Source organism: Puntigrus tetrazona, chromosome 11 (assembly GCF_018831695.1).
Source record: "Puntigrus tetrazona isolate hp1 chromosome 11, ASM1883169v1, whole genome shotgun sequence".
NCBI lineage: Eukaryota > Metazoa > Chordata > Actinopteri > Cypriniformes > Cyprinidae > Puntigrus > Puntigrus tetrazona.
The window spans coordinates 9,443,110-9,464,643 of record NC_056709.1 but is presented as its reverse complement, the minus strand read 5'-3'; the positions used below and the strand labels follow the sequence as shown (position 1 = coordinate 9,464,643).

The following is a 21,534-nucleotide window of genomic DNA, read 5'->3' as shown; positions in this document are numbered from 1 at the left end:
AAAAAGGGACAAGCTTACATTACACACATATAAAATCTTCATCTCACCTTGTCATACTTGAAGAGACTGTCCAGAAATTTTCCTGGATCCTGCAGAATACCCTTTCCTGCATCCCAGTAGTCATCAACCTTCTCACCGAGCTTCTGTCCTGCAACTTTCTTGGGCTTGATACCCTTCAGGATACAGACAGCTTCTATAACCAGCTTGACTCCTTGAGGAGGCCTCTGCAGAGCCCGCACCTACAGTAACACAAACACAAACAAACCACCTTGTGAGCTGGCATGACCTGAACATTGTGGTGTTTTTGACAGCTGTTAAAAATATAGAGTATGCACCTCAACGACATCATTCTTTTTCAGCGACTTCAGGCTAGCGAGGGCAGCATCCAAAGCAGGAAGTGCTTCATTCAGATCTTTCTGAGCATCATCAGCGATGGCATGTGCCACACAAGCCTTTTCAGTGGCTTTAGTCTCCTCAGCCTGCACCGCTACACGGGTCTCCTCAGCTACTACTGTATCTTCCTACACAAAACAAAAAATCTATGAGAAATTTGATTCATTCATGTTTGCCTAACTTTTTTATTTTTGCTGTTTTATTCACTTTTATTTTCTCCATGGTGATCACAGTGTCCTTGGCTGCTTCCTCCAGCTGAGGTCTCATCATTTCCAACTCTTCCTGCATCTTGCTCACATCCTCTGCTGTACTCAGCAACTACACATACAATCATGAAACATGTAAGCAGAAAAGTAGAACGTGTAGGAAGCTTAAGATGTTTCCCAAATCACCTTATCCAGGCCGGTTTTCATTCTCTGCCGAGCAGTGTGTAGCTCCTGCTTCTTCTGGCCAATCAGAGACGAGAAGATGCTGAGGAGCTCCAGGTAACTCTTAGGAGTGACGTAGTTGTGGCGGGAAAGTTCTGCTAAGTACTGCTCACACTTCCTGGACACCATTTGATGGATTTCAACACACATCTGTGCCTGTATAGAGAGACAACTGTCAGTTTTACGATCTTATGTATACTTACAGGTGCACACTTTTACTGACCAAGCTTTGGATGGCCGTAGGGCTGGCCTCCAGTTCTGGAAGGTCATTAAGGAAAGATGTTGCTACAGATTGTAGTGCCTCCTGTGGCCATGCGCTGAACCAGTCAATGGTGCAGCAGTTGACCAGTGAGGGAAACTGCCTGAGGCGAGCACGGAACACTTCTCCTACTGGACTGTAGATGGAGACAGAGAACAGAGGTTAAAATCTGGTTTTACACTATATCTCTGCAACAGTTCTAAACAACACTGACTTGCAGAAGCATTAATGTAAAAATAAACCTCATGCAGAGAACAGTGTGGATGTTGCTACGGACTCTCTTGATGTAGGCTGCCATTAGGTTGGCTTTTGTGGGCTGCTGGCCCATGTCCTGAACCACAGGTTTCATGGCAGTCAGGATCCGTTCCTGCTCCTCTGAAGTATAAAGATTGGGCACATCGCCTGAGTTCAGGATGTTATTCACATCCTCTAGGAAAGATTCACTCTTAATCTGAAAACCAGCAGGTAAAATGTGTTAAAGACTTGGACACAAAGTTGTTGTGTGTTTGCCAATAGTGTCAAGGCAGTTTTCCTGCTGATAAATCTTTTAGGAACATAGGATGTAGTAAATTCAGTTTTGACATCACAGGAATAAATTACATTTTAAAATATGTTACTGTGTTTATTCTTTCTGATCAAATAACAACAGCTTTAGTAAGCATAAGAGACTAGTATATAATGTTAAAATGTTTTTATATAATCTGTGAACTCGCCTGTGTATCTACAAACAGGAAGGTGATTTGCACATTCTGCAGACCAGCCTTTAGCATGATGCTTTTGATGTCCTCTCTCCACTCTAGAAAGCCATAGTTCTTGGAGAGTTCTATCTGGAAGCACTCATATTCAGCTCTGGCAATATAAGGATAATCACAATTAGAAAATATATGTTTCAACAGTAAAGCCACAGATGTGGCCTTTAATTTGATCTATCACTTATGGACTGTTTCCAAATGACATATGAATGAATGACAAAATGTTCAATATGATGCTGGGACATAATTGCAGGAGTAATCATTTCTTCGTGGGTGGCCACGTATAAAGACATTTTCAAAAGTATTAACTAAAGTTTAGGATCTGACAAGTTTTTACTTGAAAATGTTGCCCCTTTACACTCTAATTTATTTGTACTATATAAGTTACAGTTATTAGATGTGTTCAAATAGTATGTACTGATATTAAACATTGCTCGCATATGTGTTCCAGGCATGAACTAATAATCCTTTTCAGTTCTATATGGGTGGCGTAGCAAAAAGTTTACAGGCAAGGATCATTTTAACAAAAAAAGTTTTGATGTTTCAATTCAGTGGGTCAGTGTAACTTCTGGTTTTGATAAAACAAAGCTTTATTCAATTCTCATTTGTGATGCTAACTATATTTTAAGGGTTCAGCATAACAAATCCTTAGCTCTCACATGTGTGTCGCAAGCCTGGTGAGCGACTGGCGTCCACTGCCACCAACTCCTAACAGCAAAGCGTTCCCCAGGGGCTGGCGCAGGATACGGCTGATACGACACACATGCTGTATGGCATCCATGAACAGCACTAGTTTCATCTTAGTGGTGCTGGTCTGGTTATAATCATCCATGTACTCCTCCATTACACTGGCCAGCTGTGTTAGTACAGAACAAAAAAAACCTTTTGAATAAAAAAAAATATTTTGTGCTAAATTGCATTTTAACAACAGGTGGTTGCCATCACAGAAGCCTGATCCTGGGTTATTACTGTTAAAAAAAAAATAGTTTGAAATAAAATTAAATATATATAAAAATGTATTTACAATAATAAAAATAAATTATTAAACATTTACTTATTTCAATAATTGTATTTTTTTTATAATTTAAAGTACTAAAACGGTACTAATCAAATTTAAGTTTTGATATATACTAATGATGTTGACAGAAAAGTAAAAAAGCTACTTTGACCAATACAATATATTTTTGGTTATTGGTACAAATATACCTGTGCTACTTGACTACTATGCTACTATGACTGGTTTTGTGGGCCAGGGTCACATATCGCTGTCAACATTTTCAGTGGATTAAAAAATGGATCAAAACCTTTCCTAAAACAGAAACAATACTCATTCTTGTCTTAGGTCAGCTTTGATGGATTTTGTAAATTTAAACTCTGTACATTATGAACATTATTAAGGCAATACAAGCCTTGTACCTTTTCTCTATCTTCAATCAGCCGGTAGACCTTGACAGCCCCTGGGAACATGAAGTCCCCATATAGGACTGGCTGGTATGGGACCACCTCCTCAATCTTGCACCCAAACTCCTGTATGTGGGTGTGAAGAAGTTGGTCAAACCAACTCCTGTCCTCTTCGCTGACCAGTCGATCCTGGAACACCCTGCAGCTCTCGTGATACCAAAGCTGCAATAGCTGTGTTTTATTCTGAGTAAACAAAGATGATGCAAAACATTTTATGAAGATTTGAAAAGATAACACATTAAATACCTAAAAATCAGAGACTGGTTTTTAATGATGGTACCTCTATTTTCCCAGCCTCTGCCATCAGTATTCCCTGGAAGACTTTTGAGAGGTCCCTCAGGTTGAACGTATAGTGGGATTTAGCAGGTGTGGGTAGAAGAGCAGAGGTAATAGTGGAGTACACCCTGATGGTGGCATCTACTAGAGGCTCATTGAATGGTTTAATTTCTGGAACTTTCTCTAGAAATGATAAATGCAAAATGAGTTTGTGTGAGAAAATCCATTTTGCAAGTGAGATATGTCACCATAAGCTCAATATTTAACATTTCATATATCAAATATATTAGTAACTTATATTTGTAAATATCAATAAGACATTTGACAATTAGAGGTCTAGTCTTTCTCTCTGTTCTCTCTGTCTATCTTTCTGTTTCCCTTCCTGTAATCAAGCTTACTGCCTGGGTCCTTTTTACTCATATTTCCATCTGTAAAAAACAAAACAAAACAAATGAAATAAAAAGAAACAAATCATAACATCAAAAACATCATTTAAAATGCTACCAAAGCTTATGGCAGGTGTTTCCTGTTGAAAACCCACATTGAAATACATATATATCTACATGCCCACATAATGACTGTCACTCACCCATCCAGTTCCCCAGGATGGTTGAAAAGATCTTTTTCTTGCTGGCGTCCTCCATTTCAGTGAAGGAGAGGAAGTTGAAGTGGCGTGTGAAGCGTTGAGTGATGGGATTCCTACCACCACCAGGAAGCCCCATGGCACACGCAAAGTTTATGTCAACAAGGTTTTTAAATGTGCCTGTTAAACACAGAGTATTTGTGTTTAAAGTGTTTGTGTATGCCATCATTCAGGAATTATCAAAACAACAGCATTTATGCGAAACAGAAATCACTTTAATGCATCTTTGTTGAATAAAAACATTCAATTCTTCAAAAAAAAAAACTAAACAAAACAACACATCTGCAAACGCACCTATCTGTTTCCTGTCATACCAGCCTCCGTGATCCATCCACTGCCGCAGCAGTTCAATGGGAGGCTGAGCTCCGTATGTTTCCAGCAAAGGCATGTTCAAATCATCAATGAAGAAAATAAAATATTTTCCCAAAGGAGGCCCAAACACACCTTTACGTCTGCAAGAAAAAACTGTGTAAATACTAAAAATCTAGCAATATGTACAGAGAAAAAGATTAGTAACAGACAAATGAAAAATTAAATGAAAGTGGAAGAACCTTCTGTCAAGTTTGCTGTCAATATAGTCCTGAGTCTGGTTGGCGGAAGTGCGAGCAGAGAACATTAGGAAGTGAGTGATGTACTCAACAGGCATGTTTTTTAGAAGCTTGTCTGATATGGTTAGGGTCTTTCCTGTGCCAGTTGGCCCAATGCACAAGACCTGGCAAATCAAAGGAGGAAACAAGCTCAGTAGCACATACATATGACATTAAGTTGACTGCATGTAGACTGAGAGTCAAAACAACCCACAGGCTTCTTATTGGAAAGCAGCATGTCTATTAGGAAGGACATGCGAACAGTGTCAACTGTGGGCACAATGATGTCAGAGTAGCTAGTTTCAGGGGTGATGACCACTTCCTGGGCATATTTCATCCAACTGATCCACTGAACCTGAAGCATTTGAATAATAAACTGAATGCATGTTTAAAGTCATTTGAAAATGATTTCATTTCTTTTAATCAAAATAAAATAATCTCATAAAAATGTTTTGTAAATTAATTCTCACCTTCCTCTCTTTTCCATCCTCATTCTCCTCCTCATCAAAACAACTTATTCCTGCATCATCTAAATGGTAATCGTACACTAGTCCCTCCTCAGGGAAACACAGTTGGACCTGAAAAACAAGCAAACAAGATTTGCAAAATGCACCTCTGAATGAACACTCTTACAAAAAAGCTATAAAAAATATTTACTCTGTGGCCCTTCGGTGTAATTATCTACAGCATGTAAATCATTGCTGATAGCACTTCATGATAAATGTATGCTACTATTGACCTTTTCTTCAACCATCTTGCCCCTGAGCCAAAAACTGAAACGTTGGAAGCTGGCAGCGTCTCCTGTAGCTCCAAAACTCCATATGAGTGAAAAGATAAACCAGGGCTCAATCAGCTCCTGAAGCCGAGACAGTTTCTCCTGGGAAGGGGGCTTCTTACCCTGACCGCACACACAAAATTCAGTTTAGCCATGAATAAATTAGTTTAACCACTGTAATAATAAAAAGTTATCTGACCTCTCGTGGGATAAAGGGCTGAAAGAAACAATCCATCAGTTTGAGCAGAGAGCAGGTAAGATTGCTGTTCATGGAGGTGATCACCTCCTTCACTGATTTTCTGACTAATTGGATGGAGTCCTAAGGCAGCACATAACAACATCTCAAAACCTATATAGACAATGAACATACAATATGTTCAATAAAAAGCACATATTGGACCAATCACCTGTAAGAACCTAGTAAAGAGAGAGTTGAGTTGATCTGTGTATGGCTGAAATATGTCAGGGATCGTACGGAGCCAACATTCTGTGAATGGAGTCAGACCCAGAATACTGGGTTCGAGATATACCATGCCACAGCGAGAAACCGTGGCAGGAGAAGCCACTGCCAAATCCTGCACCTCAAACATCATGGTCATCACCTGAGGGCCAAACAATTGTCATACAGAATACAGAAAAATATTATAGTTACAGAAAGGGTACAACACTGAGAGCTATTAGCAGTAATTCTCATACGTCAGAGAGTTTGATGATCTCTCCAGAGCTTAGACAAAGTTTCTTATTGTCATCCAGAACCGTATTCATATTCTCGATCCACACAGCATCCACAGGTCCATCAAACATGTACCACTTCTTCTCCTGGTCCATGGAGGCAGCTCCATCCCGAATGAGACAAGACAGTATACCATCCGTCCTGTAATTTAACAGTTTGTGTACTTTTAACAACTTGCACACTCTTTTAAAGTTTTTTCCCCCTCTATTTAAGGGGGCATTAGAAGCCAATTTTAACAGCCAATGTTAGTTCTTTAGGGTCTTCATGAAATGTCTGCAACATACTTTGTTTAAATTTCCTCAATCGTTATCAAAAACAATACCTTTGTACATTGTTAAAAGCAGCTCTGTTCACAGCGATCCATTTTGGTGTATGTCTCTTTAAAATATAATGAGATACTGCTCACCCCTGCTCAACTTTCTATTGTTTTTTTGTGGATTTAGAAACGAAACAAAAATAAAACTAATCCTAAAAACTAGTCCTAAGTGGCTCTGATGTTGGGAGAAAACTTTAAAACACCTGCATTGCTTACAAGATACTGTTGTCACTATAGCTGCTAGATGGCTAAGAAATTGGCACAGTGTACAGCTGGCTATAAGTTGAAAAATGCTGATAGTACTTCAGTGGTTGTGGGTGGGGCCTGAGCAGTATGACATCATACCGCTCAAAAAGTCAAAACAGCTTGATAAATGAGACTGTTTTGTTTTAAAAAAGTGAATGGATTTTTATCATTGTACAGTAGTTGTGTTCAAATACTGCTAATATGCAAACACTATGTAAAAGTGAATTATGCATCCATTTATACTAAAATTAAATTCTAAACAAAGCCCCACAAGAGCACTGTCCAGGAGGCTACGTCAACCTGTACAGCAATGTTATTACAATAAATACAGAATGCACTCACCATTCATGAGTAAGCTGGTCAAATTCTCCATAAAGCTGCCCCATAGTGATGGATTTTGGGTTGAGCACGTAGGTCTGTACAGACTCATATACTCCTCCACTAACTGAGGGTTGGCCTTTTAGAGCTGTCATAGCTGCTCCCAGCACTTCATAACACTGTATGTATGTGAAAGTACATATGAACAAATTCCAAAATCAGAATTTGCCATTCTTATTGCATTTTGTACATTTGTATTACTGAAGCTTACCTTTGTTTTCCCAGAGCCTGAAGGTCCTACCAACATTAGACCGTGTCTGACTACAGTGGTCTCATATAATTGAATACACTTGGTTATAAAGCCTTCAAGACAAGAAAAACAAACAAAAAAATAATAATTTCCTGGCAAACCAATTTAGCATATTCATATGCATAGCATAACTTTTCCCTTAAAATTACAACATTAAAGCAAATAGACATCCTAAAAAATATTTTGAGCTATTGATAATTCCACATAATCATTTTGGTAAGAAATATGGTTTGTTATTGTTTTCTTATAAATCACACAATTCTACCGCACACTCACCATCCACATCTTTAAGACATTTAATTGAACAGACATTCCTGATGGACTCTTCTAGGGTACCGTAGTCTATTGGCTCTTCACGGATCTTGGGGAAGAGGTCGGACACAATGCCATTAAAGAGCTTGAGGTCATCCTGAAGGAACTTTGGTACATTGACATCTCTGATGGCACGGAGGCATATCAGCTCCTGCATAAATCGTACAATTCATGTTTTGCTTAAAGAGGTTACACTGCAGAAAAATAAATATAGAATACTGCAATGCAATTACACATACAGATATTGTGTATCCTCAAACCTCATTCATATCAGGATTTTCCCTCTTCAAGTTTCCAGCAGCAGAGATCACAGTTTTTACAGCTCTCATGCCAAAATCATAGTGGTCCTAATTGACAGCATGCAACAATGTAAATTTTACACAAACCAAATAGATAGTCTGGATGAACAAGCAGAACAAACAGTCTTTTCTGACTGTTTCTATATGAAATTCTCCCAAAACATGGCTGCACTCTTGACATAAAAGTCAAACCTGTGAACTGAGCTGTTCTGAGGACAGTTTGAAAGTGCTGGTGATTTTTTTGGACAAGACTTTGGCATCACTGAAGCCGAATGAGTAAAGAGAGATCTCTGCTATCATGGCGTAATCAGGGATCATCATGGCCACGGGACGGAAGAGGGCCTAAGGAACACATACAGTACAGTATCACTCAGTCTTTTTTTTCTTTTATACTTTTACATTGCTGCTGGTGAATTTAAATTACCTTTAAGTTATCTGGCAGTTCAGTTCGACCAGCATAACCAGGATTCATAGTGATGAAGACTGCACAGGATGGAACAAGAGGGATTTCCATTCCTTCAAATACAAATTTCTTCACCTGATTGCAACAAACAGGACATCAGGGTTTTCAACACCTTTTTACTGATGAACTTTCTTGACTTTTCTAACATAAGAATAATTTTTTTTTAAATAATTTACTATATATGATGATGTATGAATGTTTGAAGGTTATGTAACAAATATGCCTTATGTCCTTAACATGTATGTATCATAGTGTGTGATTTTACTTACTCTTTGCTGCTGGGCTTTTTGAATGGTTGTGATCTGTTGAGCCACAACTGATAAAACCTCTACATCAATTCGATTGAATTCATCGAAGCAGGCCCATGCCCCTGAACTAGCCAAGCCTTTGAGGAACTTGCCCATGGCTATGAAGTCCAGCTGATCAGAGCAGTTAAAAACTACAGTCTGTATGGCCAGAGCTTTGCCCAGGTCTTTAGTGGTCTCTGTCTTTCCTGTACCTGCAGGGCCCGCCGGGGCACCTCCAAACTTTAAGTGAAGCGCACCAGTCAGGGTGAGATAACACCTGTGTGACAAACATTGTACGTCATTTTAATCCCTAACAAAAACAATATCCTCTAAAATCCTTTGCACTAAAAAGCATATGTACAGCTATGTACATAAAAGAAGTTCAGTTTTCTAAATGTCACCTGTCTGTCAATGGAGTGATAACAAGTCGTCCTGAGTTACCAAGGTATTCGTAACCATACAAGAACTCAGCATTCACTGCTCTGATGTAAATGTCATCACGCCAATAATATCTATGAAAACACAAACTCATATAGTGTACAGTAAACTGTAAAAAGTAAAAAAAAAAAAAAAAAAAAATCTATAAAAACATGATAACATAATAAAACCATGATTAAAAAAAGAGTTATCTGTTTTTGCTAATAAAGCCTTCGTATATAATCACACACATATTACTACTATTAAAGTACTACATTTATAATGTTCCAAATATGTATTGATTATATGTTTGTATAACCTCAGCTGGCTGATCCACTCAAAGTCATTGACACTGGATACTTTCTCCTCAACCAGCTTTGCTGCAACATCTTTAGCATGCACTTCGATCACAATGAGTGCTGAAAGCACCCCTCGCTGCATCTTTGACAGACGACCCCGCACCAGCTGCACCAAGTCTCCCAACTGTTTGTGGATATACAAACACACACTTAAACTTTTATCCAATGTTCCTTATCAGAATATACATTGTAGTGCATAAAACGTCCGCATCAATGTTTAATCGTTTGTACTGTTTTAAACAGCAAGTACCTGTGTCTGTAGCTGTGGATAAAGCCGATCTGCAAGGTCTCCCTTATCCAAAGACTCTGACACCTCTTGTGTCCAAAATGTTTGACAGCCAGCGATCACCACCTGCCCAGGCCAGGACAGCACCCACTCTGTACGAGGACGCTGCAGGCAGGGTTTAGACTTTATATCAAAACATTCGCTGACAACATAAACTACTTGCACATTGTTTAAAATCACAGACTTATCAAAATAAGAAACAATACTTACCTCTACGTAGGCCTGCAGCGAACGACTAATGTTGTCCCTTACACTGGCCTTCATAGAGTTTTCTACTTCCCGTAACCAATGCTCCACATTCCCAGAAGGAGACACAGGTATGGACAACTGGACTTCTTCTCCCTCAGCTGAGTACATGTGTGTGATCAGCAAATCTGACTGGAACTGGAGCTGCATGTTATACAACAGATTTCAGAATTTCTGACATGAACTGTAATGCTATACTATTATAGAAAGAAAAAATTATATTTTCCTTAATGCTAAAAATATAGTAAGCATATTACAGCAAATCAGATCTGTTGTATGCAAAAGAGGACTCACCCGAGCAATGTTCTCAAAGCATTTGCGGAGATGCGGCTGAACTGCTGTTGGATCTTTAGTCTGAGATAAAATCTCCAGCAACTCATCATCTGATAAAAAGTAAAATCTACAACCAGACAACAAGAGAATTCTTAAACAGTTGCTTCACAAACTATAATGATGCTACAGAGGTGGATTTAACTTTAAAGTGCTAAGAAATTATGGTAAATTATTGTTTTATTGAATTGCCCTGGGCCTTCCCAGCTGTTGAATGAAACCATAAAAAGTGACAATTTTTACCTGGGGAAGGAGCTTCGTTTGGTCTCAAGGTATTCACTCAGTCCTTTCTGCACGAGTTCCAGTAAATTGTTACAGTCTCTGAGACTGGCCAAGAGACGTGGTTCGGGACACACCTCAATCACCTGCACTCATAAAGACAATGATATCTCAATTCTTTGGTGAACCAAGGACAAATCAAATGTACTATGACTAAGTCTGACCATGCTCACCTTATTGTTATCATGGGCAGCCTTCATGATTTTCCTCCAGGTACGCTCCATGGTCAGATACCTCTTCCCTTCCACAGGCAGCTGGCGGTTGATGTCATCAGAACTGAAAATAGGTTCCATGTACAGCCATGATCGCTGACAGATGAGCCATTCTTCTAATACATCCTACCAGCAGAATGCCACAGTAACAAAAAGTTGTAAACCAAACATGCAAACCAAACAAAAAATCCAAAAGTACCTCACATTGTGGAGATCATACCTGTGTCATTTTCAGTTTACTTTCCCATTTGCTGATTCTCTCCTCAAAGGGTTTTTTATATGGGGAGAAGACCATACTCTGAGTCATTACAATGTGGTCATCCAGGAGCTGAGAAGCTTCATCTGGGCTCTTCAAGATGTAAGTCCCTGTCTCCTTATAAGGCATCACCTCAAACATTACTGTTGACCATTCCTCCTCCATCTTTATCAGAGCCTGTCATATGACATAATATGTCTGTGGAATTGTTCGGTTACGCAGTTCAGAAAAAAATATCAACAAACGAAAGTGTCCCTATTGTTAATTTAATTTACCAAAGGGCATCAAAAGATCTTATAAAATATGAGTTTAGTGTCTCGAGAGACAATGTCTTGACCTCAAGCAGCAGGATGTTGAATTACTGTATGATATAATATCAGCCACAACTGTACAGATGCACCTATCTTTGAAATGCAATGAGCCCCATGGTGCAGCTCCACTTTTGGCCTTAGTGATCCTTGTGGTGTAGCACTACTTCAGGGCTCAATAAACCTCAATAAACAAATGATCCCACAATTTATTGTAATTTCTAATTAAAAAATAAGTTAAAAATTCATTTTTTGTTCTTGGTGATTAAATTTAAAACAGTGATTCACCAGGACAAAGTAAGCTTGGCTGAATGATAAATGTTGATGATTTTAACAAAAGATTTCAAAAGTCTTCTAGGTGATGCAAAATGTCAGCTTTGAATCATCTGGCAGACTTCTGCTAATAAAAATAGATATCAGGGTGCAGGTAACATAAAGAAAGAGTTGCTTATGTTTATGTGCCTCATAAATACAAAATACATCTGAAAAACAACTCCATGGGTCAAAAATTGCACTCACTTGCTCAATAGCATATTCTTTTCCAGCCTCCTGAGCCACTTGGGTAATTTCCTCTGCATGATTTTGTAGGCCCAACTCCAGACAAAGGGAAAAAGTGAGGTTAGCTGTAGATTTCATATTCATGTTAATACGTTCAGAAAGAAGTTCCCAGTGGCGGTTCCGCATGCCAGGATTCCTCAGGCCCCGGATTAGAGGAATAAATGGACGGAACTCTTCAATCTTAGTCCGGATTTCAGATGCCACTTCTTGACATGCTGAAAAGAGTCAATAATGATAAAAACATGTTATGAACAGTATGATACGAACACACAATACATATGTAAATATATATTTACCTTCTCTTTTTGTATTTCTAAAAATGTAAACTACAGGACAATGTATCTTATTCTTGATGTTAGATTGCTGCTTACCAGGAATATCTTTAAACTGTTTGACACACTGGTGCATAGTCTTGTAAGCATCATTGACATTATACTCCAGTTGTTCTGGGTTGATGGCTGAGAGCGGGTCGTTGAGCCAGCTTTCATGCCATCGCAGCCAATCAGATGTCGTCTTCCATAGGTCGTAAAATGGCTGAAACTCTCTGTTCAGTTTCTGTAGCTCGGTGTACTAGACCACAAAAATACATTTTTCAATTAAAATTTTATGTATTTTGATGTTCTTAGGTAACGTATGGTCGCACTGATTTCATGGAAACAAAATAATAAAACACAGAATGACTACACAGAAATTTGCATATAAAGTTAACCTACATTAGAGACTGGTTTGCCAAAGAGTCGTTCACGGTTGTTGTAAAGTTGTGCCATTTCCTGACACTCTTTCAGCTGCTTGCTCACCCTCCGCACCTCATTTGCCACCTCATGAGCCCGTCCAAGGTTTGTGTAACCAGATAATCCAGCCACCGTCATCTGAAAACGAACAGTGACTTGCAATACCCAGAAGGCAATAATATTGAATTCTTAACTTTATGATTCTGACCTGCAATACATTCAAGAGATCCAGGAAGCTGTTTTGGTCGACAAGCTGGATCTTAAGGAAGCGTTCTTCATCCTCAGCATGTTGGGCTTTCACTCTCTCCATCTGGTTCAGGATCATCCAGGGCCAGGCCCTTGCTGTCCACCTGCACAACATTTAGTATTTAGGAGCTCGGCTACTGAAGAAATGTGATATAGATGTGCAGAATGGCTGACTTTAGATTAGTTAAAAGCAATTGTGTTAAAACTCTATTAATTTCAGGGGTGAGGCAATTATGAACTCACTTCTCACTGACATCCTCATCGGAGAGATTGTAGAAGAATTCATCTATTAGATCATAATCAGACAGAGCTTTGGACAAACACTCCTGCAAGAGGCCATTAGCAGAGAAAGACAGAAAAAAATCATTCAGAATTAAATGCAACAATGCCATGAGGATTTAAAAAATACTAGGGACTGATGGAATGGCAACAGCAACAGGAAGTGTTAACTTCCATAGTCAAAGGACATCATAACTACTAAGCAATGATAAATAAGATGGCATAACAAAATACAAAGTACTATCAAAATCAGGAAATGCATGGGCTCTTATATGCCACATGGTGGCACTGTTTTCTGTCACTTCTCCGCTATTTATTCCCAATAAAGGCAAAACATAATTAACAATAAAACAGTAAATAAACAATAACAATAAAACTGTACTTCATGTGCTTTGAGTTGCTCAGGGAGTAGTTTCATCCATTCTCTCTGCTCTATGAGCTCCTCAATGCAGCTGGGTTTCTCAGACAGCTTTCTGCTGATGGCTTTACACTCCGTACTTGCCTGAAACGCACACAATGTTACATAACAGCAATACATTCAGACTTGATAAAAATGTTTAATAAACACTAACTCACATCTTGTATCTGTTGACGTAACCTCAGAGCGAGCCGGTCCAGAACTGCATCGGCGAGGGCTTTGCGTTTCTTCACCAGGCTTTGCCGAACGCTCTCCACGCAGACCTCGAAGGGGCCGATGATGATGGCTGAAGGGATGGACTGATTTAAAAGTTCCATCTCCCTTAGGTGCTCCAGAACTTCCTGCTTCACTTCCTGAACGGTCTGGTTCTCCTGACGGTGCAACCTTTTAGACACAAAAACATAAGCAGGACAATCCTTGCTCTTTAGCTAATTACATTACATAGTATACTGGTCTCTCTTTCAAAAAAAATGCAGACAATATGAAGATTTACTCTAAAAAAGTGTTTATATCTGAATTGTGGAGCTCAAGGTGGCATTCATATCGACGAGCATAGGCTCTGAGAGGTACGATGGCCTGTTTCAGGGCCAAACTGATGCTCTCCCTCAGATTGGTGACATCAGGTTCCCACAAGGCCACTGTATCTAACACATATCCAACGATGAGCAGGTGTTTCATTACAAACTGAGAATGGGAAGGAACACAAACTGTTTTAATCATTTAATAATCATTTTTTTATATTTTGGCTGTGTTCAATAATATAGTAGTATAAAAAATAAAGTAATTTATTTATAAAAATGATGTATGCACAAACAAAAAGATAGGAAACCTTGTCTAATTGAGGTATGTTTTGTGTGGACTGGATTCCTTTATTAAACAGGTTGATAACGGAGGTCTCAAAGCTCTCTAGAGGAGTGCTGTAACCAACACCAGTCGGATCAAGTACCAAATCCACTGAGAAAAGGGGTTTCTTTTTCGGCCTGCATAGAATAATGTTGTATCATGGATGAGTTACATACAGTATAAAACAACTACACTGAATTATTCTCATTTAGATCTTGCTTCTCTTGACTCCAAAGCTACCCTCTCATCTAGAAATGTATTTGAAGGCCACAATAACCAAGTTGATCTGTACCTCTTAATAAAATGTATAAAAAAACCTTAAAATTTATTGTTGTCCATCGACAGAACCACAGCTTTAAACATCATTTAAAGTTAAAAAAAATATTATAAAGTAAAATTAAACACAATCCTACAGGCATATTTAAGAAGCAGTAACCAGGATAATGACAATTCACATACTTGTATGGGCTGTTTATGAGATCAGGACCCCAGGTTAGATCCTTGGGGCATTGTAGGACATTGTGGCAAGCATCGAGCAATAACTTGGCTAAGCTGGCTAGGGAGTCCTGCACCAGGAACCTGAGTGTGTCCTGCTGAATGCTGCATATCAGTGCCATCAAGCGACACAGTTTAGACAAACGGTAAACATGCCAGTTCACAGAAAGATTGTACCAGTCACGACTTCCTTGCAGATTAGACACAATGCCAGTACATAAAGTTTCCAGCCAGGTCTCTTGTAGAAACAACTGGACCTGAAGGAAGACGAAGAGCATATGATGACACAGAGGTCTATTTGTAGGTGCATGTAAATAGGCCTTAGTTTGTATACCTGTTCACGTTTATGAGACTGTGCTAACTCAAACTCCTCCAAGTTAATTGGCTTTGTGAAATTGATATGGAACAGGTTCATTTTTGCTAGCCTGTCGCACACTTCTCTCACTATGGACAGCACAGTGATCACCTCAGGCTTAGTGAGCAGTGTAGTAAAGACAAAAGCTGCACGGTTCTTCTCAAAAGGGTAGTCAGGGACTGATACAAGGCCTAGGAGGAAATGAGACAGCACATTGTGGGTGGGCCCATATAACAAATCAAACACATTAAACAGTCTGAAAATCTCCTTTCTTTTGACGTCCATCTCTCTACCTTTCTCAGGAACTTTCTCAGGTTCTTTTTGAGGAATTGTGATGTGAGGAAACTCTTCTGGGCTTTCCTGTACCACCTTATCGAAGCACATTCGGTCCATACTGTGAACGTATTCAAAACAAAGCTCTTCCTCCAGCTCCTTCACACATTCCTGTAGACTGTACAGACATGTGTTTATTGAAAAACAAACTAATACTAGCTGTGATAATTCTGTGCAGTAGACATCAGTAATTGTTTATATAATTATAGGCTGTGTTTTCTGGAATTTCACATCTGGAGTTGATGGAAGGTGCAGATGATTTTTATAGGAAACTCTTAATGTTTTATTTAACGTCTTAATGATTATACTTGGGTACAATGGAATTTTTTTTACAGTACTGTACACCAGTGCCTAAAATTAACTTCTTTTTAAGAGGCAATACATTGTCTGCAGATGCACAGAAATCATATTTTATGTGAACCTCTTGAATATTCACAGAAAACAACAGAAATATTCTGAAATTTTATTACACTTTAAAATAACAGTTTTCTGTTTGTAACTATTTAAAAATATAATTTATTTCTGTTATGGCAAAATCATTACTTCAGTCTTCAAATTAATTTGAGAAATATAGCATTTGCAAATCTTACTGACCCCATTTTTAAAAAAAAAAAAAAACATTTTAAACATTTCATTGTGACTGCATACATCAAAATGTAAAATTATTTGTTCTTATTATTATTTTAATTCCTCTCACCCTTTAAAATGAAGGCCTGGTGTGGAGACAGCATAATTTCTGATGCGCTCTAAACTGGTGGGGTCAAGAGTGGGGTTGCCACTCCAGTATGGCATGCAGTCAATGGAAAGATGATACAAGATTATGGCCTCAGTGTACTGTCTTAAATCCTGGGCAAACTGGACTCTCTGGGCAAAGACACGTGGGTCTTCTGCACAAAACAGCAGCCTGATCCTGGGAACCCAGTATTGCCCTTCTTGAAGTGACAAAGCCCCTTGGGAAAGAAAGAAAAGATAATGAAATACAAACAGAAGTCAGATATAGTGAATATAGTGGATAGTGAAATAAAAACATATGACAATGTTGATGAAATGTTGGTGTTACCTATAATTCTAAAACAAAGTGTTTAAAAGGTTAACCTATGGGTATTGCACATGCCTTCTCTCTGTCCTCCATTCAAAATAGGTTTTCCATCAGAATCCCGAACCCATCCATTACAGTCTGCTTTATGCACTAGGTACTCCTTCTTTTCCTGGCTGTACTGTAGCACCCCAACCAACTGCCAAGAATACTCCAAAGCTGGGCTCACTGGATTCACTACATGACAAACACATGAAGAACAGACATTTAATTTTTCCCACATGTGCCCATATGGCTCCCACTGGATGGGCTATAAGATTAATTTATTTTCAGAATGAACTACAAGACAAATGATAGGATCCATTCGACTACAATATGTCAGGTATTTCTAGAAGGTTTAGACAGCACTGTACCAGGTGGGATACTGTTTTTTGTCAGCAACAGGGCTTTGGCAGGAACAGGTTTGCGCTCAACGGAACCTTGCTCGTAACCTAAAGCGAGCCATTCCTCTGGAGTACGACAATCAAAGTCTTCATTGTCAAATATCTGGTGTTACACAAAGCACGTTAATGTTAATAGACACAAAATGAGCCGCTTGTACAAAACGCACAATTACGCAGCCAATGAAATGATAATAAAAGCTAAAACATCTTAAACTGAAGCATCAACATGGACACCAAAATGAGGGGGAAAGCCACAAGCCAATTGGGACACTATAATTGCATAAGTATTTCATAAAAACATGCATGACCTCCAGAGACAGGTAGTTTGAAACTGGTGGACTTGTCTCGTTTTTGAGCATCAGCTGGTTGGAATCAATGCCTCGCTCAGCCAAAAGAATATTGATGTCCAACTTCTGATACTCCCTCCTACGTCTGGGAATTAAAACAGAAACCAAAATCCATGCATTCTACATTTACAACCTTAAAATATAAAAAAGCATTGGATGAGCATCTATACAGCATCTAAATGTTTAGTATTGTACTATAGTGCAAAATAATACCATGTTTTAAAAACTTAAATATGCACTATTGTTAAAATTTGGAGTCATTAATGTCATTAAAAATACAGTAAAAGCTGTAATATTATGAAATATCATTACACTAAAGAATAACATCTCAGGATACGTTTGTAACTAGGTTTCAACTCAACTCAACACTGCTTCATGGCACTGTCACTATGGAAACGCTTCTGTGTGAAAGGTGTCTGAAGCATGTGTGTAAACACCAATTCTATTGGCTTACGTTGGAGTTCAGTTGCCCAGAAGCATTTCATACACAGAAGAGTTTCCATACTGCAAACACAATGACACAGCATTGAGTGTCACTTGAAAGAGAACTTTCTATATGAATATATAATGTAAAATGTGATGGCAAAGTAAAATTTTCAGCATTATTACTCCATTATTCGGAGTCAGACGATCCTGTAGACTTTATTCTAATTGCTGCTGCAGAATTATTTCTGAATATTATAAATGTTAAAAATGTTTTCCAATATTCTAAATATTTAACTCGAACCATGCCCTTCAATTGCTGTTTTTGATATCCAAGAAGATTTGAATGAATTCAAGTATGTAAGAGTATGTTAATGTTCTTACCTTTTTCTCACTGATCACTCACAGATGAATTTTAAGGCACTGGAAGTCTTCTAAACTTTCACCCACTTTCACATGATAATAAGATTTAATGTCTTTTCTATATATTGAAAATATTTATATTTTTATTAAGAGCTTCCACTGACAAATGTTATAAAAAAAGGGATTCTGTATTTTCATTTTGTCAAGAATTCAACATTTATCTTGGCTGATTTATAATTTCTTTCTTTTTTAATTAACCTATGGATATATCGCTTCAATATTTCTTTTTTATGTAGTTTATTTTATTTTTGAATTTTTAATTTTTTTACCATGGTTATCCTCTTTTTAAGTGCCTGTTTCCTTTAACCTAGCATCATTTTATGTTTTTGGGGTTTTTTGATGATAAAACATGTCAAGCATCCTTTCATTGGCATCTAATTTGCTTAGCAAAACAGACCCGAGGCTCATTTTTGGGTTGTGACCCACCAGTTGAGAAGCATTTGTGTAAGATGTTTATCTGAATCGCTCACCTCTCAATCTCAATCTTCCGAGGCACATGTCCTGGAGGGCAAACATAAGGCATCTGAACTTTTGGACAGTAACTTCCAGGGTGGAAGTCTGTCTCATGCTGGATTTCATGCAACTGCTCCTCCATAGCACTGGGTGGGACAGGAAGCATTCTTAACACAGATTCTAGTGAAAAACAGATAAAAATAATTAGTATAATTAGTATTGATTTAGTGTAAACAAATTTGTTGCTTGATTTCTTACGTTTAAGAAAGAGGGACTTGTTTCCTTCCTGGCCCAGTAATCTTGTGCCCACCGGGTCTTCAGCATATGACTAAAAATGGTAGCAGTAGTTTTGGAAATCATGTTTAAAAGAAGGTGAATATAAATAAATTCAACAATGCAATATGACAACAATGAAAGCGAGTAAACGAGGAAAGTACAAAGAATCAGTAAAGGAAGAGAAAGATTGGTTTACTGGTTGCAGACTTGTGCCTGGTTTACTTACGAGATTTGAGAAAATGCAGGGCAAAGTGGTCATTTTGTTTCTGTGATGTCCTCTAGGATGAATGATCTTAGATACAGATGGATGGTTATCTTTCTGTTTTGAAAGAAAACCATCCAACAGACAAAGAAAAAAAAATAGGAACAATAAACAGCAATTCAGCAAAAAAAAAATAATACACATTTCATAGGGACCTGTTTTTTAAAAAATGGAATACAATATTTTACAAAAATGTTATAAAATAAATTTCATTGATTCAATTGACTTTTTTAAAAATACAAATTTAAATAAATAATTCAGACAGATTTTATAAAAAACATAAACAGAAAACGCAGATTTTTTGGAAAAAGAATTCCACAGTGGAATCTGGGGGAAAGAAAATAAGAAATAAAATTATACAATTATTAGAAGAATAGGAAGAGTGATTTGCCTGTTCTTGTTGACTGATATCTGGTCTGCTGACAACAGACAAGGTGGCGCTCAGTGTGGACGGTTCATCCCTGTGACGTCCTCTTGACACGATTGATGGGAGAGGACAAACCCTCTCAGATCCAAATGAATCTATCTATCTATCTGTCTATCTGTCTATCTGTCTATCTATCTATCTATCTATCTGTCTGTCTGTCTGTCTGTCTGTCTATCTATCTATCTATCTATCTATCTATCTATCTATCTGTCTATCTATATGTGATAGACTGCATGACCTTTCACCTTCAAGCTTTAAAAACTGTTTATTTAATCCTTCTCAAGAACACCTTCAAACTACAACCGCTTCATATAGGTCAAGCAACCTTGTTCACAAACTTTGCTTTTCCAGTAGCTAATAAGTTGAAACAGAATCTTAGTACAGGGTTTTTTTCTCGAGCCAGAAGAAGAAGTGATTTAGAAGAGGTTTACCTGTTGCCGATTTGTGCCTGGTCTACTAATGAGAGACGGGACGGTATTTAACTGGGGAAGTTCGTCTCTGTGACCCTGGCTTGGCAAGCCTGGACGGTAGGGACGAAGCATCCCCACATCAGGACGACTTTTTTCTGGCTGTTTTTTCTCCATAGTCGCTTAGAAACAGATATAAAAGTTACACAAACGCTTGTTTTTAACTAACCTCTGAGTTTATAACCAACTAATACACAAACGCTGTATTTGATTTAAATAATAACAGAGAGAAAAGTGATACTATGCTACATAACGGTCGGGTTAAACACATCATTTAACCAAAAGGCACGCTTTTACATACCTCACTTTAAATCACGGCAGGCTCACTAACACACGCGCGCCTCACTAAAGAGCACGCATTTCTTCTTTATTGAAGATAGCGAAGTCTTCGGTAAAACAAACGCGTATCGTGAGTATTTCGCGTTTAACTGTTTTAACTGTCATTTAGCTACGCCGCCACGGTTGCCAGGCCAACGCCGTGCACGCGGGGTTTGTTGTAGATTCCGGTGCGCGAGACTAGACTGCGCGCTTTACAATCCTTTACCGTGGAGAGCAAAACAAACATTAGTCTGGAGGTTTGTACAGTAAATAAAGAACATGGATTGGATATCAGTTGTAGTTTTGAGGTTAAGCTTTAGCACAGCGTAAAAAGGGGAGGAAAGTTATATAAAAAAAAATACAGATGGAGTGAAAACTGCTTCCAATATCAAATTTAAGAAGGCATAGGGTGTTCAAATGTACATTTATAGCTATGCTATTTCTGTCATTAAAATAATACAGTTAGAGCAGTTGCTATGCTGTTGAAACTGAGCAATATAAGCTTTCTCGATTCATTAATCTAACACAGGTCATTTAAGTTTCATCGTAAGGTGGTTGCGCTAAATAATAACTGCGGACAGATATAATGAAAAAGTTTCAAAGGCTGACATTTGCAAACACAAGGTATTTATATAGGTAACTTAAAATATAACATTTAAAAAAATAAACAACCAGGGCATGGGGCAAAATAAATAAATCCTATATCCTATTATCCTTTTCTTTCTAGTTACGGGTGATAAAACTTAAACCTTTCTTTAAAAAAGTTGAAGTTTCTCTCGCTGCCCATCAGCAGACTTCTTTATATTACACGATGCACTAAAAAATATGACTGCAATGGTCTGACGGTTAA

General features: G+C 38.2%; 1 protein-coding gene across 1 annotated transcript in view; it reads right to left on the bottom strand.

Moving 5' to 3' along the window:
* dnah1 (dynein, axonemal, heavy chain 1) overlaps positions 1-20,826 on the bottom strand; it is a 30,405-nt gene extending 9,579 nt beyond the window's left edge. The window contains exons 1-56 of the mRNA XM_043251417.1: positions 20,668-20,826; positions 20,331-20,488; positions 19,437-19,529; positions 19,193-19,262; positions 18,952-19,114; positions 17,597-17,720; positions 17,259-17,391; positions 16,920-17,082; positions 16,870-16,877; positions 16,507-16,741; positions 15,770-15,927; positions 15,456-15,667; positions 15,086-15,378; positions 14,613-14,763; positions 14,277-14,467; positions 13,942-14,167; positions 13,748-13,867; positions 13,330-13,412; positions 13,049-13,190; positions 12,823-12,978; positions 12,481-12,679; positions 12,071-12,324; positions 11,208-11,420; positions 10,949-11,113; positions 10,740-10,861; positions 10,461-10,566; positions 10,131-10,310; positions 9,885-10,025; positions 9,595-9,758; positions 9,260-9,370; positions 8,841-9,135; positions 8,533-8,646; positions 8,301-8,450; positions 8,070-8,156; positions 7,774-7,960; positions 7,459-7,550; positions 7,212-7,366; positions 6,271-6,448; positions 5,982-6,176; positions 5,774-5,893; positions 5,539-5,697; positions 5,270-5,377; positions 5,014-5,154; positions 4,764-4,924; positions 4,507-4,664; positions 4,159-4,332; positions 3,574-3,752; positions 3,249-3,476; positions 2,492-2,688; positions 1,794-1,929; positions 1,323-1,531; positions 1,045-1,216; positions 786-977; positions 601-711; positions 336-521; positions 48-239 (exon numbers count right to left, since the gene is read on the bottom strand). Coding sequence (XP_043107352.1) covers positions 48-239; positions 336-521; positions 601-711; positions 786-977; positions 1,045-1,216; positions 1,323-1,531; positions 1,794-1,929; positions 2,492-2,688; positions 3,249-3,476; positions 3,574-3,752; positions 4,159-4,332; positions 4,507-4,664; positions 4,764-4,924; positions 5,014-5,154; positions 5,270-5,377; positions 5,539-5,697; positions 5,774-5,893; positions 5,982-6,176; positions 6,271-6,448; positions 7,212-7,366; positions 7,459-7,550; positions 7,774-7,960; positions 8,070-8,156; positions 8,301-8,450; positions 8,533-8,646; positions 8,841-9,135; positions 9,260-9,370; positions 9,595-9,758; positions 9,885-10,025; positions 10,131-10,310; positions 10,461-10,566; positions 10,740-10,861; positions 10,949-11,113; positions 11,208-11,420; positions 12,071-12,324; positions 12,481-12,679; positions 12,823-12,978; positions 13,049-13,190; positions 13,330-13,412; positions 13,748-13,867; positions 13,942-14,167; positions 14,277-14,467; positions 14,613-14,763; positions 15,086-15,378; positions 15,456-15,667; positions 15,770-15,927; positions 16,507-16,741; positions 16,870-16,877; positions 16,920-17,082; positions 17,259-17,391; positions 17,597-17,720; positions 18,952-19,114; positions 19,193-19,262; positions 19,437-19,529; positions 20,331-20,483 — 8,805 coding nt within the window. The 5' untranslated portion in view covers positions 20,484-20,488; positions 20,668-20,826. The remainder of the gene's footprint in view (positions 1-47; positions 240-335; positions 522-600; positions 712-785; positions 978-1,044; positions 1,217-1,322; positions 1,532-1,793; positions 1,930-2,491; positions 2,689-3,248; positions 3,477-3,573; positions 3,753-4,158; positions 4,333-4,506; positions 4,665-4,763; positions 4,925-5,013; positions 5,155-5,269; positions 5,378-5,538; positions 5,698-5,773; positions 5,894-5,981; positions 6,177-6,270; positions 6,449-7,211; positions 7,367-7,458; positions 7,551-7,773; positions 7,961-8,069; positions 8,157-8,300; positions 8,451-8,532; positions 8,647-8,840; positions 9,136-9,259; positions 9,371-9,594; positions 9,759-9,884; positions 10,026-10,130; positions 10,311-10,460; positions 10,567-10,739; positions 10,862-10,948; positions 11,114-11,207; positions 11,421-12,070; positions 12,325-12,480; positions 12,680-12,822; positions 12,979-13,048; positions 13,191-13,329; positions 13,413-13,747; positions 13,868-13,941; positions 14,168-14,276; positions 14,468-14,612; positions 14,764-15,085; positions 15,379-15,455; positions 15,668-15,769; positions 15,928-16,506; positions 16,742-16,869; positions 16,878-16,919; positions 17,083-17,258; positions 17,392-17,596; positions 17,721-18,951; positions 19,115-19,192; positions 19,263-19,436; positions 19,530-20,330; positions 20,489-20,667) is intronic.
* Between the last annotated feature and the right edge of the window lie 708 nt (positions 20,827-21,534).